General features: G+C 49.4%; 1 protein-coding gene across 1 annotated transcript in view; it reads right to left on the reverse strand.

Moving 5' to 3' along the window:
- Nucleotides 1–3,695: 3,695 nt before the first annotated feature.
- Nucleotides 3,696–12,524, reverse strand: part of PRMT8 (protein arginine methyltransferase 8) — a 90,822-nt gene continuing 81,993 nt past the window's right edge. Inside the window, exons 9-10 of the mRNA XM_035028442.1 lie at nt 4,629–4,750; nt 3,696–3,854 (exon numbers count right to left, since the gene is read on the reverse strand). Coding sequence (XP_034884333.1) covers nt 3,771–3,854; nt 4,629–4,750 — 206 coding nt within the window. The 3' untranslated portion in view covers nt 3,696–3,770. The remainder of the gene's footprint in view (nt 3,855–4,628; nt 4,751–12,524) is intronic.

Here is a 12,524-nt window from a genome sequence, read left to right on the forward strand (position 1 = left end):
TGTCATGCCGAGACCCCATCTCACACACCAACTTGGATGCAGAACATGCTCCAAGCAGATATTGCTTATTTTCCACTGAATCAGAAGGAAATTACAGTTCCCATTAGAGCATTCCCGTGGGCAGGAGGAAGGGGCTGCTGTGGAGGTGCTCCTTCCTGCCTCCCCAGGCCTCACCCCTGCAACCCAGGAGCAGAGATGGGAATGGCGCGACAGGGGCTGGGGACCCAGGGCCAGGGCAAGCTGCAGGGGTGACCTTCTTCTCTTCTGGTGGCTGGAGAGGCCTGAAGGACCTCTGGGCCTCGGCTCAGCCCAATCCTCTCCTGTCCCCCAGCGATGTCAGGGATGCCTGCAGGCCCCAAATGCCTGCAGCATCTGGCGTGGGGGGTGTCATCATCCTGATTGGCTCCTGCTAGTGTACAATTTTACCCCACTGACCATGGATGGAATCCTCCATGAACTTGGCTGGGCTCCCTGCCCAAGGAAAGGCAGAAGGTAGGAGTTCCCCAAGTGCCACCACAGTGAAAAGCCACTACTGCGTTTCCCTCAAATGCCCTCTGGGGGAGCCCCCACCCCCATGTCCTTCTTCAAGCCCCCTTCCCTCTCCTAACACATTCACTGCTGTCCCCTCAAGCTTTTCTGTCCTTCTTGTCTAACATATGGACTACATGATGTTAGCTGTACTTGTCCAGGTACAAGAAGAGGCCTCCAGGCCTGGGTTCAGAGGGACCCGCACGGGTGGTGGAGGGACCACTGAGCAAGACTGAGGTCCCGGCCCAGCTCTGCTACAACCCCACTCCTCCTCCTGGGGCCTCAGTGGGTCCCTGCTACAGAACGGATGGGGGCACCTCTGCCCCTAACTCCAGGACTCTGGGGAAGCCAACAAGTACATTATGGAAGGGTAGGGGCCACTGCTGCTGGAGTTGCTCATCATTCTCAAAGGCACTGCCAGCCCCAGGACGCCCCACCTGCAGCCAAGCCAAGTGCTACTCTACCTCCCTCCGTCTGGGGCCCACTTGGCTCCACCCACCACCTCCAAAGGGCCCTTCTTTCTTCCCAGCACCTGGGTGTCTCTCCCAGGGGAAATGATGCAGATGAGATCTCCTATCTCAGAAGCTAAAGAATAACCCAAACCTAAACCAGATCAAAATGCTTCACCATACCTGGCAAAGTACACTGACTCCCATCCTACGGAGATTCAGTTACCACACTTGGACGGAGGCTGCAAGTTTTGCTGACAGGTTTCTAATGGAAAGTATGATTGGCTAGAATTGGAATGCAGGGCAGCCTTCTACTAGCTAGAAGGAAACAAACACGGGCTCCAATGGGCCCAGCATAGCTTTTCTTGGGGCACCTGAGTACTGTTGTGCAGTTTTTGTGCCAGACCAAGGGACAGGGGGGACTGAAATTCACTTTGCCTGCCAAGTAGAGCATCCACAGAGCTATGTGTGCCTTCATGAGGCCCCTTTTAAAATCCAGGCAAAGAACCCATATCTGCCCACAGAGCCTGTCCCCCTTTCTGAGTGACAGTGGTTCTAAAGAGAATATTTCAGAGCTGATGGGGGCAAGAGATCACATAAAGATGCAGGTGGGTGAAAATGTGGTTCTGAGCCAAGTGGTAGGCACCCAGCTGAGACCCAAATGCTGCTTGGGGGCAGCTTCCGGTGAAATTGCACAGAACTCACAGTGGGAGAGAAGGAAAGAGAAAGAGAGAGAGGGTCCAAGATTCCACTGACCTCAGAGTATTAGGGCCAGGGGGACTCCAGGGTCACCTAGATACATCATTTTTGGAGGTGTTTGGTTTTGGTCTTGGTTCCTTTTCATTTCTTTATTTCATTTTTATTTTGAGTAGTAAAATCCTTTTCCCAAAGAAAATTAAAACAGATAAGGGAAGCATTGGGTTGTTTCTTTTTTTAATCTGGGGAGAGGGAAATCCATAGCTCTGCCCACCTTGACCTGGCACCTCCCCCAAGCCCTAGGGCTCCCCAGGACACAATGTGGAAAACATTCACCTAGTCCAGCTCCCTTTCCTCAGTGGTAATAAGGAAAATGATGTGACTTGCCCAAGGTCCACTGAGGCAAGCCTACACCTCCATGGCCCAGGATCTGTTCCTTCCCACACAGCAAAGAGGCAGACCCTCAGGCTCCTTGGCAATGGAATCTTCAAGGCAGCTAGGCCTGGGTTCCTGCCCACAGGTAAGGCCCATGTCTTTCCCTCGGGTGATTGTTCCCAACCACAGAAATCCCTCATCTGGTTCTGCCTTCTCCACGATGGAACCAGAGTCTAGAATCTGGTTGAAGATTCAACCCTGCAGGGTTGAAGAAGTTGAGGGCACTGGAGATTTTCCAACCATGCTGAGGATGGGGGAGCTGCAGTGAGAACCTGGGGTACCATCCTAGGACCCAGTCTCACTGGGGCTCAGTGGGAAGGCCCCCGTCAAGGTGGGTGAGCTCCTGTTGGTGCGGAGGGTGGCAGGCCAGGCCAACCACTGGCCAGGGGTGAGGGAGCAGGGATGAGACTCTGTGCAGTGCTGCAAACTTTCAGCACCTCGGACAAGAATAATCTCCCCACTAGCCTTCCACTCAGACCCTGCCCCAGTCTCTCCCCAGGGACCCAGGACCACCATCTCCTGCTTTCTCCGGGCCCTCCCAGCAGGACGCATATCCCGGATTCTCCTGTTCCTGAGCTTGGCCTCCCTCCAGGCAACATGTAGCCTCCTATTCTAGAGCGTTCTTGGTTAGCTCACATCCCCCCACCTCACTGCTAAGTCCCTCTTCCCACCCCCTGAGAGTTTGCAGCGAACATGCCCTTGAACCCGTCGTGACTTTCACGGCTGCTTCGACCATGAGCTGCCTTCTGGGATCTGGGAGCAGCATCCATTGCTCCTTGGATCTCCCGTTCCTATGGGGCCTCTGATGTCCTTCCGAGCCCTCCCAGCCCAGAGCACCAGGAACACAGCCAGGCCATCGATTCGCTCTCATGTGCATTTATTGAGTGCCAACAGAGTGCATGGTACTATGCTCAGGGTTCAGAGCCACAGTCTAGTCAAAAGGAGACCAGAGCTAGTACAGAGAACGTTTCATAGCTGCTTAACATCTGTAAGGGACGGGGAACGGGGAGAACTAATCACAAAACAAATTCCTATTCGAAAGCAACAGAATCTCCTCTGAGAGTAATATATATTCTACACACACGCGCGCACGCACGCACACGCACACACACACACCCTGAATGAACACAGAAATACACCCACGTGGTTGTATATGCATTCATATACAGGTGTTGTGGGTAAAGAAACTAATGGATCCGCTGGAGGCGCGCACGCACGCACGCACACGGCACCACGCAGACGGGTAATCTGGCTTATGCTATCAAAGACACTATGTCTCCAGGTTCTAGTGAAGCAATCTGTCCTAGATGCCTGCAGCATGCAAAACTTGAAAGTTCCGGAGATTCACAGTTAAGGAGGACAATGGGTATACGTGTGTACTTTTCCATCCTCGGGGCCCCAGCCACCACACTGGAGATTGCTCGTTGTCTGCGACAACAAAGCCTCGGTGAAGGGCTCCCAGAGCCGAGCTGGGGAGCTGGAGGCTCTCTGTCCTAGTGGCAGGGCCCACAGGAGCCCTGGTGAGTTCACCAATCTTCAAGGCAGAATTTAAAACTCTGGTTTTCAAGTGTGTAGTCCTGCAAACGGTATTCCTTGTTACAGAGCCGCAGATCGAGGGAAGAGTTTCTCTTCTTGCTCGCTCGCTGCAGCTTCCCACGTGTGCTAACGCATTTTGTAGTCATTAGATACAGATGTTTCACACAGCTGTCCCTTAAAATCCAAATCTACTGTGAAATCGAGGTCTCGCTGCAAAGGAGGAACGAAGGGTCCCAGCATTAGTGTGGGAGTGAGCGAGTCGAGCGCCTCCCACTCCTGCGGGCAGGGGGATGGGCAACTACCGTGTTTCTAAGGTTTTCTAGCTAAGGGGTTCCCACGAACAGCCCTCGGGAATCTATTCTGGTGTCTCATTATCCTCACAGGAAGTGCTTTGATTTTGAACCTAAACCCTTCCTGTTATAATATAGAAATGTTCCCTCTGATTTCATCCTGAGAGAAAACAGAGTGGGGTGGTTGAGTCTTGTGTGGCACAACCCTCAAAGCATTCTCTAGACTCTTTCAACACACATGCTTGCACCTGGGGTTACTCAAAAAGAATCACATGATCCCCAACCCACCAGGGCCACTGAAGAAATGTGAACCAAACATCTTCCAGGCCACCAGAAACTGTTATTTCCTGGCTTGGCTTGTTCTAAATGATCTGAAACCCATGGCAACAGCCTCTGTGCTCAAAGCCCCCTGGGTGAAGAACTGGAAGCTGTCCTCAAGGCTGAAAGTCCAGAGCGGGGCCTTGAGAAAAATCTATCATCTTTGAGTGTTAAGGGGCCACGGCTGGAGGCCTTCAATGACACCTGTCAGATCCAAACCAGGCTTTCTACTGCCCCTCCCCCAATACCTTGTCTGGTTGTGCACAAGACACTCGGGCACCTGGGCAAGGGGGTCCTGGCAGCTGCAGGGAGCCAGCTCAATGGGTCCCTTCCTCTCTCTGACCCTGGCCCAGACAGAGACTTCCTCAGCACTCACCACGTTTTTGGCATTTGGCTTCATGGATATGGTCCCATAGATTTCTTCCCCCCTCCGGACAGTGAGGTAATCTTCCAAGTAGAAGACAGTCTGCTTCCAGTGGGTGTAGGGGGCATCGGGGGCTGAGGGGAGAAGAATAGGGGAGGTAGGAAGGAAGGGTCAGAGAAGATATCTCCAGAAGGTCTGAGGCTGAGACCCTGCCTAGAAGTTGCTGGGCTTCTTCTGGGATTCACTGAACCAATACCCAGCACTCTTGCAGGGTCAGTGCCCAGCCCCTATAGCCTGCCGCCAAGCCCCAGAAATCCTCACTCGGCCCCAGTGCTCCTCCTTCCATCAAATTCCCATCTCCTCGGGGCTGCTGATCTTCCAGGGAATCAGAAGAGAAAGATGCTGGTATTACAAGTTCATTCCAAGGGGTGGGATGAATACCCTCTCACCAACTAAACTCATTAACGCAAATGAAACTCAAAATGCTACTGTTTTTAATCAGTTCAACAGAGGGAAGACATTCAGAAAGTGTAAGGGGGAGATTTGTAGAGTAGGCCATCCTGGCTCTCCTTAAATGACATTATGTATGCAAATTCCAGAGCTAAACTAGTGTCCCACTGACACCCCCATCCTACACATAGCTTTCCTTGCCACTTCTCTGCCCTAGAACCAAACCTAGTACCCTTGGCCCAAGCCTGCTGTGGGGTTTCAGCGGTGTCCTCCTAACTGGATCAAAAAGAAATGAGGGATGGGGTGCCTGGGTGGCTCAGTCGGTTAAGTGTCCAGCTATTGATTTTGGCTCAGATTATGATCTCGGGGTCCTGAGATTGAGCCCCACATCAGGCTCCGTGCTCTGCAGGGAGTCTGCGTGAGATTCTCTCCCTCCTTCTCCCTCTGCCCCTCCCCCCTCAAATAAATAAATAAATCTTTAAAAAAAGAAATGGGGCATAATTCTCATCCCGCAGACCCACCACTGGTCTACAGCGCCCTCCTGCAGGATCCAGAGCTGCACTGATGCTGGCGTCTCCCCTGTATTTGCCATTAAATCCCAACCAGCCTCTCTCGACACACTGCACGCTCAAAAGCCAAAGGAGGGGTCCTGCTTATGGGCCATCTTCCTCAGCACCAGCTATCTTTGGCATACTCTTCCCTCCCTGTCCAGCAAGCTCTCCCTTCCTCATCCGTCAAGGTCACTTCCTCTGGGAAGCCTTGCCTGACGGCCCACCCTGGGCTTATGTTACCACAATGTCTATCACACTATGGCATAAAGGCCTTCATCTTTTTTCAGCTGTTTGTTCCTCCATAGGATTGCAACTTCCATGAGGACAGGTGCCCTGCCAGACTTATTGACTGTGACGTCCTTGGTGCCTACCACCACACTTGCTAGATCTGTAAGAGCTGAATAAATGAGCTATGGCAAAAACCCAAAGAGCAGACACTTCGTTATGCTTCAGGGTACCCACAGATGTTCAATTACAGTGGAGGCTTTGAAAACTGTAGGTAGTAGAAGAAGCCATTATAGTAAGTTCCTCTTGGCCCTTTAGGATCTTACCTTCCACCACCTGGATGTAGGACTCCTTAATACTGATTTTCTCTTTGCTTAGGACCAGAGCTAAAGATGAGAAGACTTGGGAGAATATAAGAAGTGCCTTTCAAATACTTCAAAAGCTGTCATATGGAAAGACTTACATGTGGCGTTATATATGGCGTTGGAAACAGAACAAAGGCTAGTCACTGGGAATTACTAGAAGGCAGATTTTTAATTCATCAGGAAAAATCAGGGCTGTTCTGCAATCGTCTGAGCTACCTGAGATCCAGCTTTGAGGTGTTCCTACAACAACCACTAACGGGATTTATCATGCGCTGAGCCAGACCAGGTAACCCCTAAGATCTTACAAACCCCAAGACCTATTTAAATGGTAGTGAAGGGTCTGTCTTTCTTCGCCCTTTGCAATGAACTGGCTTGATCAAAGGTCAGTGGTTTGGTTAAAGACTCGTGTAGCCTTCAATGTGTGCATTTAGGAGATCAACACAAACTCAAAGTTATGGTGGGGGAAAAGCAGCCTGAGCACTTGGAAAAGATCAAAGGAGGGTCATGAATGTGCAGTCTGTGCCTCTCAGATCCTAGATTCCCAAACACATCCAGCCTTCATGGCCTCTAAGGCATACTGCTGTCTACGGACAAAGTCCACCTGTCCCAGCACCTTCCCCGCCAACTATATCTAAATAAATTGTCAAAAGATAGTCTCTGGTGTGTGCAGAGAATGGCAGCGTATGACTGAAAGCACTCTCGCCCCCACTTCCTCCTACACCAGTCAGACAGGTGTCTCTCTCTCCTGTTCTTAAAGACCTTCAGGCAAGGAGATTCAAGCAGCTTCCTTCTGTCACCTAATCAGATGCCTTAAGAGAGTCCCAGAGATTTTGCTGGCTCAGGGTTGGCAGCCATCAAGCCTAGGTGTGTCTGATGGTTGTCCAAAATATATGCCAGCCTTGTGTTGGAGGAAAGTGATTTTTTTCCCCTTGCCATCAACATCAAAAGTTTGAGAACCTCCCCAAACATTTCATTTCTGTGATGGGTCCATTAGCTGTGGACTAATTATCTAAACCAGCTTTCACAATACTAATACTCTGTCGGGGTGTCCAGGAGAAACTGATTAAAATTCAGATGTCTCGACTCTACTCCTGGAGACTTGAATTCAGTCATTCTGGGGGACGTGAAGGGGGCATACTTGCCAAGACTTAAAATCTCCCCCCAGATGTTGTAGACATACAGCATGGCTGAAATCACTGTGCAAACCCACTCTTTTGCATCTAATAACATCTCCAGATGGTCAAGAGTGGAAAGGACATTAAATAGGCAACAACAGGCCCAGTTTCCTGCTTCCACATTGCCATGTGTTTGCACTATGACCCTGGGGCTCATTTGCTATATCTGCAGAATGTGGGGTGTGATATTGATCTTCCCGGGTACTTGGAGGATTAGATGGGATGACAAGGGGGAAAGGGTATACTAAGGGTGACCAAATCTCCTGCTGTGCCCAAGACAACTCCAGGTTACTTGTCTTTGTGGCATAACTATGAATAGCTCTCCCTTTCACTATCAGAAGTGTCCTTAATTGAAAGATAAATTATATAGTCACCCTATGACAGACACATTAGGCCAATGTGAGGGTATCACTAAGCCATTATAATATAATTCCCATATAATCACTATGGGAAGTGGTATATATAATTTTATTTATCCATAATCTATGGTTCTGACCTGCAAAGATGTGCTGCCTCACTCTAACAGTGTAGAATGTCCTGGGGAAGCATCTAGAAAGGTGCTAGGTTGCAAGGGTGAGTACACAACACAGGGCTGTGGATGACATCTAGAGTTCTCATCAGGGAATAAGTCTTTCCCTCCCTTCCCTGCCCCAACTATAACCTTCAAGATCATGTATGTGACTTTCAGCTTTCCCTGTTATGAAGATATCTTTATGCTCTTAATATCCTGACCCCATACGCCAACCTCTCCTTTTCTCCCTCCCTTTCCCAGTCTCTCTGGGCTCTGGATTATGGACAGCTTTTGTTCTATATTTTAAGTGAGTGTGACCAGTACTGCCCCCAGCATGCATTCCTCCATTCAACAGACATCAATTCAGGATGCCTATCATGTGCCAGTTACGGTTCTAAATTTGGGAAACAGCTACCTGTACAGCCTTGCCTCCCTTCACATCCTGCAGCCTCAGCAAGAAGACACTCAGATCGCTGGGTCATCCTCCTGACCAAGGACAGGGGTGCAGAGCTCAGGGGGCTGTGGGAACGAATGGCAAGGGCCCCTCACAAGAAGATTTTCCCTGGTGCTTTCAGAAAGGGAGTGGAATCCTGCTCCCTGTTTCACTTCCCAGTGTCTAAGTGGCTGGTGGCTTTTCCTGAAATTTAGTACTTTTTCTGGCTATCAATTTGCAATTATATTCCCCCGGGGGATCAGAAGCTTTTTAGAGAATGAAAGATTATGCACCAAGAAGTTTCTTTGACCTGCTACAATGACTCATTGTCACGGGATGGCAAAGCGGGAAGGGGCTGCTAGGCATCTCGGTTCAACCACATCATCTCACAAATAACAAGCCAGAGTCCCAGAAAGTAAACTACTCAAAGCCCATCTCCTATGTATGGCCACCCTACCTGGCTGACTCCTGGAAAAACGAAGACTCCAACCCAGGCCTGCTTCTACTCAAGCAACTGCCCCTCCACGCACTCCAGTTTGCCCCAAGGGTCTCAGTTCCTATTTCCTGCCCCCACCCACTGAGGATGTGGCCAAGGTGTGGGGCAGCCATGCCCGCTGGCTGGCACAGCCTGGAACCCTGGGCTCCTGTGCTCATTTTCAACAGCTTCTGCCTGGAGCTGCAGAGAGGAGACTCGAGAGCCATTAACAGGGACTGTCTTCAAGCTGCATGCTATGTGATGTGCTTTCGAGTGGGCCCCCCAGAGCTAGCTGTGGCTGGGCTGAGACAGAAAGCTTGGCAGACAATCGATGGGAAGGGGCCACATACAGCAGGCTACACTCTGCATGAAGTTCGAAAATAGCTGAGACCAAACAATACAGTGTTCTGACATACACATAGATGTGATCAAACTTTTTTAAAATAGCAAGGGGATAAAGAACACAAAATCATTTGGAATAATGTTCATCTAGAGGCAATATGGGGGTGTGTGATGAGATGGGGTGGAGCATCTGTTTAATTATGTGATGAGCTCACAGGGATTAATTATGTGACTGTGAATTAATTTACTTATTAATTATAAATAGTATCATTATAGCCACTAATGTATTTCTGGTTAACACTCATATTCTAATTAGTAATAGTTTATTTCTTGATATTAAATAATGCATTTACATTCTAATAACAATAATACATTTCTTTCCAGTTACTATTGCGTTCTAGTTAATAATACTTTATTTACATTACTGAGTTAGTGGTGAGTTCACAGGTGTTCATTATATTAATAAATAAACAAGCAGAAAGTGAACCGTGCCTGACCCAATGATGTCATGAACCAGGAATTAGGATTAATCTAATTCTGTGCATCTGAAGTCCTTAAAAACAAAAAGTAAATACTCTTTTCTAGGCGGTCAGAGTACAGAGGGTCTGAAAAGACCACTGCCAAACCCACGCTACCTGGTAGCAAAACCCCCAGTGGGCATTGCACAGGTGGCTGAAGAATCAGCTAAACAAATTATTTCCCCTGATCTCTAAACATATGGCGATGCTGCATCAAGAGGGACCTACGTCAGACAGAAGACATAGGCTTTGATGAGAAAAGAGGGCATATCGTAGTAGGGAGATGGAATTATCTTTCCAGAAAGGCATCAACGGGAGCCAAATTCACAAGCATCTTGTTCAAGCCGTCCTGCACAGGGGCAGTGGTTCTCAGACTGATTTGTGTATCACAATCACCTGGAGGGCCACACCCCCGAGTTTCTGATTCAGAAGGTCGGGGGTAAGTCTTGAGGATTTGCATTTCTAGCAAGTTCCCACGTGATGCTGAAGCTGCTGGCCACAGACCACACTTTGAGAAGGGAAACGAAAGACTGCAAGACCTCTGGGTGACCTTTGAGACCTGAGTTTCCGGGGTTCTGTGCAAAGAGGAGGCAACATAACACCATAGTTGCAAAAAGACAGACGAGTGAGCTCGGACCTTGATCTAGACCCACGGTGTTTGAGCCTATGAAACACAGTCCTTGTCATTTCTCTCATAGGGACTTGTGAGGAACTACAGTGGGGCTGTGACCACAGAATAGGAAGAAACTGCACCAGTGGGTTGGAGACTTGAATGCTGAGAGCAAACCCTCACCATCCCTCAAGCAGGCTCCTGCTCAGCCCTCCCACAGCTGCCTTACCCCCTACTGTGAGGCTGAGTCTCACCCATCCTTCAAGGTCCAGGTAAAACCTCCCTTCCCCCTCCAGGCTATTCCTGACCATCAGGAAGACAATCTCACCTGCTGCCCCACTAAGGAAGGTAGTAGCTGGAAATGACCCCAGTTGGGGGGGGGGGTCTCTGGTTTTCCCCAAGACAAGGGGCACCAGCACTGGCCTGGATGATGGAGACCAGAAGATTGTGGTCTTGGTGGTCAGGAGACACCAGTTCTGGAAAAAGCCCTCTGGGAGGGGTTGGATAAATCTCTTGCCCCCTCTGTCCACAGGTAAAAGAGGATCATTGTCACCAAGGCTCAGGAAGTGAATGATCATATCCTCAGATTCTGGTAGAACACATTGACCCCTGCCACATGCACGCTCACTCGCCCCCGATGACGTGCTCCCACTTCCCAGGAGGACTTCACAGGCATGATCAATATGAACATGTTCCCAAGGGCAGGACTTGGATCTTGATATACTCCCTGGACGGAGATTTGTTTAGAACCTACTGCGAGCCAAGCCTACTGTAGACACCAGCAGGGCAGAGATTCATGAGATGTGACCCCAGCCCATGGGGAGACTGGGAATTGCATAAAAAGAGTGAAAATACTGAATAAACAATGGTACATTTGGCACTGGAATCCTGTGTAGTTGTTTCAAAAAAAAAAAAAAAATACACTAGCTACATCTGTGAGTCTGTGGAAGGCTCTCCAAGGTATATTGTTAAATAAAGACAAGGTGTCAGAGGGCAGCGTGTTTAGTATGAGCTATCCGGTGTTTTAAAAAAGGTGTAGTTTGGATGTGGTACTGTGGTTACATAAGATGCCACCAATGGGCGAGCTAGGTAAAGGGTTCACAGAGCTCTATGTTCTATTTTTGCAACTTTATATGAGAAGTATTTCAAATAAAAAGCGATGTGCTTCTGTACCATTGAAATGTTTGGGAAGGATACAAAAGAAATCATTAACATATGTCTCTGAGGCACAAGGCTGGGATGCAATAGAAAGAGGACTTCTTCCTTGACTTTTTATACCCCTTTTTTTTTTACATCACCATGGCTGACTGACTAACATAAGCACAGGATATTAGGGAGGATGCCTAACCTTGACCAGGAGTGAAGGAGGGCATCAACTAATAACTGAGGTGAGAGATGAGGCCTGTGCTGGAGTTGGCCAGGTGAGGGGCGGGGATGGGGGAGGTGTTTGGGGCTGAATTGTGTCCCCCGCAATTCATGGAGGGAGGGTCTGGAGCTGAGGCCCTAAGCCCCTGTCCCTCGGCATATGACTGTATTTGGAGATAGGACCTTTAAAGAGGCCTTTAAAATAACGCCTTTGGGTAGGCCCTAATCCAGTGTGGCTGGTGTCCTTCTAGAAAGAGGAGATTAGGGCACACACAGAGATACCAGGAGCACACACACACAGAGGAAAGTCCATGTGAGGACCCAGAGCACAGGAGGCCACCTGCAAACCAAGGAGAGAGCCTCAGGAGAAACCAAACCTGCCGACACCTTGATCTTCCAGAACTATGAAAAATAAATTTCTGTAGTTTAAGCCACCGGCCTGTAGTACTTTGTTATAGCAGCCCTAGCAGACAAATATGGGAGGAAGGAGATGACAAGAGTCTCTGACAAAAGACCCTCCTGTCCCCATGGTGCACCTGGATGAACAAGGGGTTGGCGTGTGCAGAGACAAAGGCCTAGAGACTTAAGAAGCCTTGCTAAGTTCGGGGACTGCAAGGTGTTCAGTGTGACTAGGCTGTGTGTGCAGTGAAGGGACAAGGGAAGAGGGCAAAGCAAAGGAGGGGCAGTGAGAAGCGAGGTGACAGAAGTGGGCTAGGGCCGGGTCATGGAACCCCCATTTACCAGGCTAAGAAATTTGGGGTCATCTGCTGCAGGAAATGAGACACCTCTGAAGCCGGGCAGGGAGGGAGTTTTGTTGTGCTTCTAGAACAGGTGGGCTTTGGGGAACAGTGTCAGGAACTTAATGAAGGAAGGATTGGGGTGGAAGCA

Source organism: Mirounga leonina, unplaced genomic scaffold (assembly GCF_011800145.1).
Source record: "Mirounga leonina isolate KUSES-001 unplaced genomic scaffold, KU_Mleo_1.0 Mir_201, whole genome shotgun sequence".
Lineage (NCBI taxonomy): Eukaryota > Metazoa > Chordata > Mammalia > Carnivora > Phocidae > Mirounga > Mirounga leonina.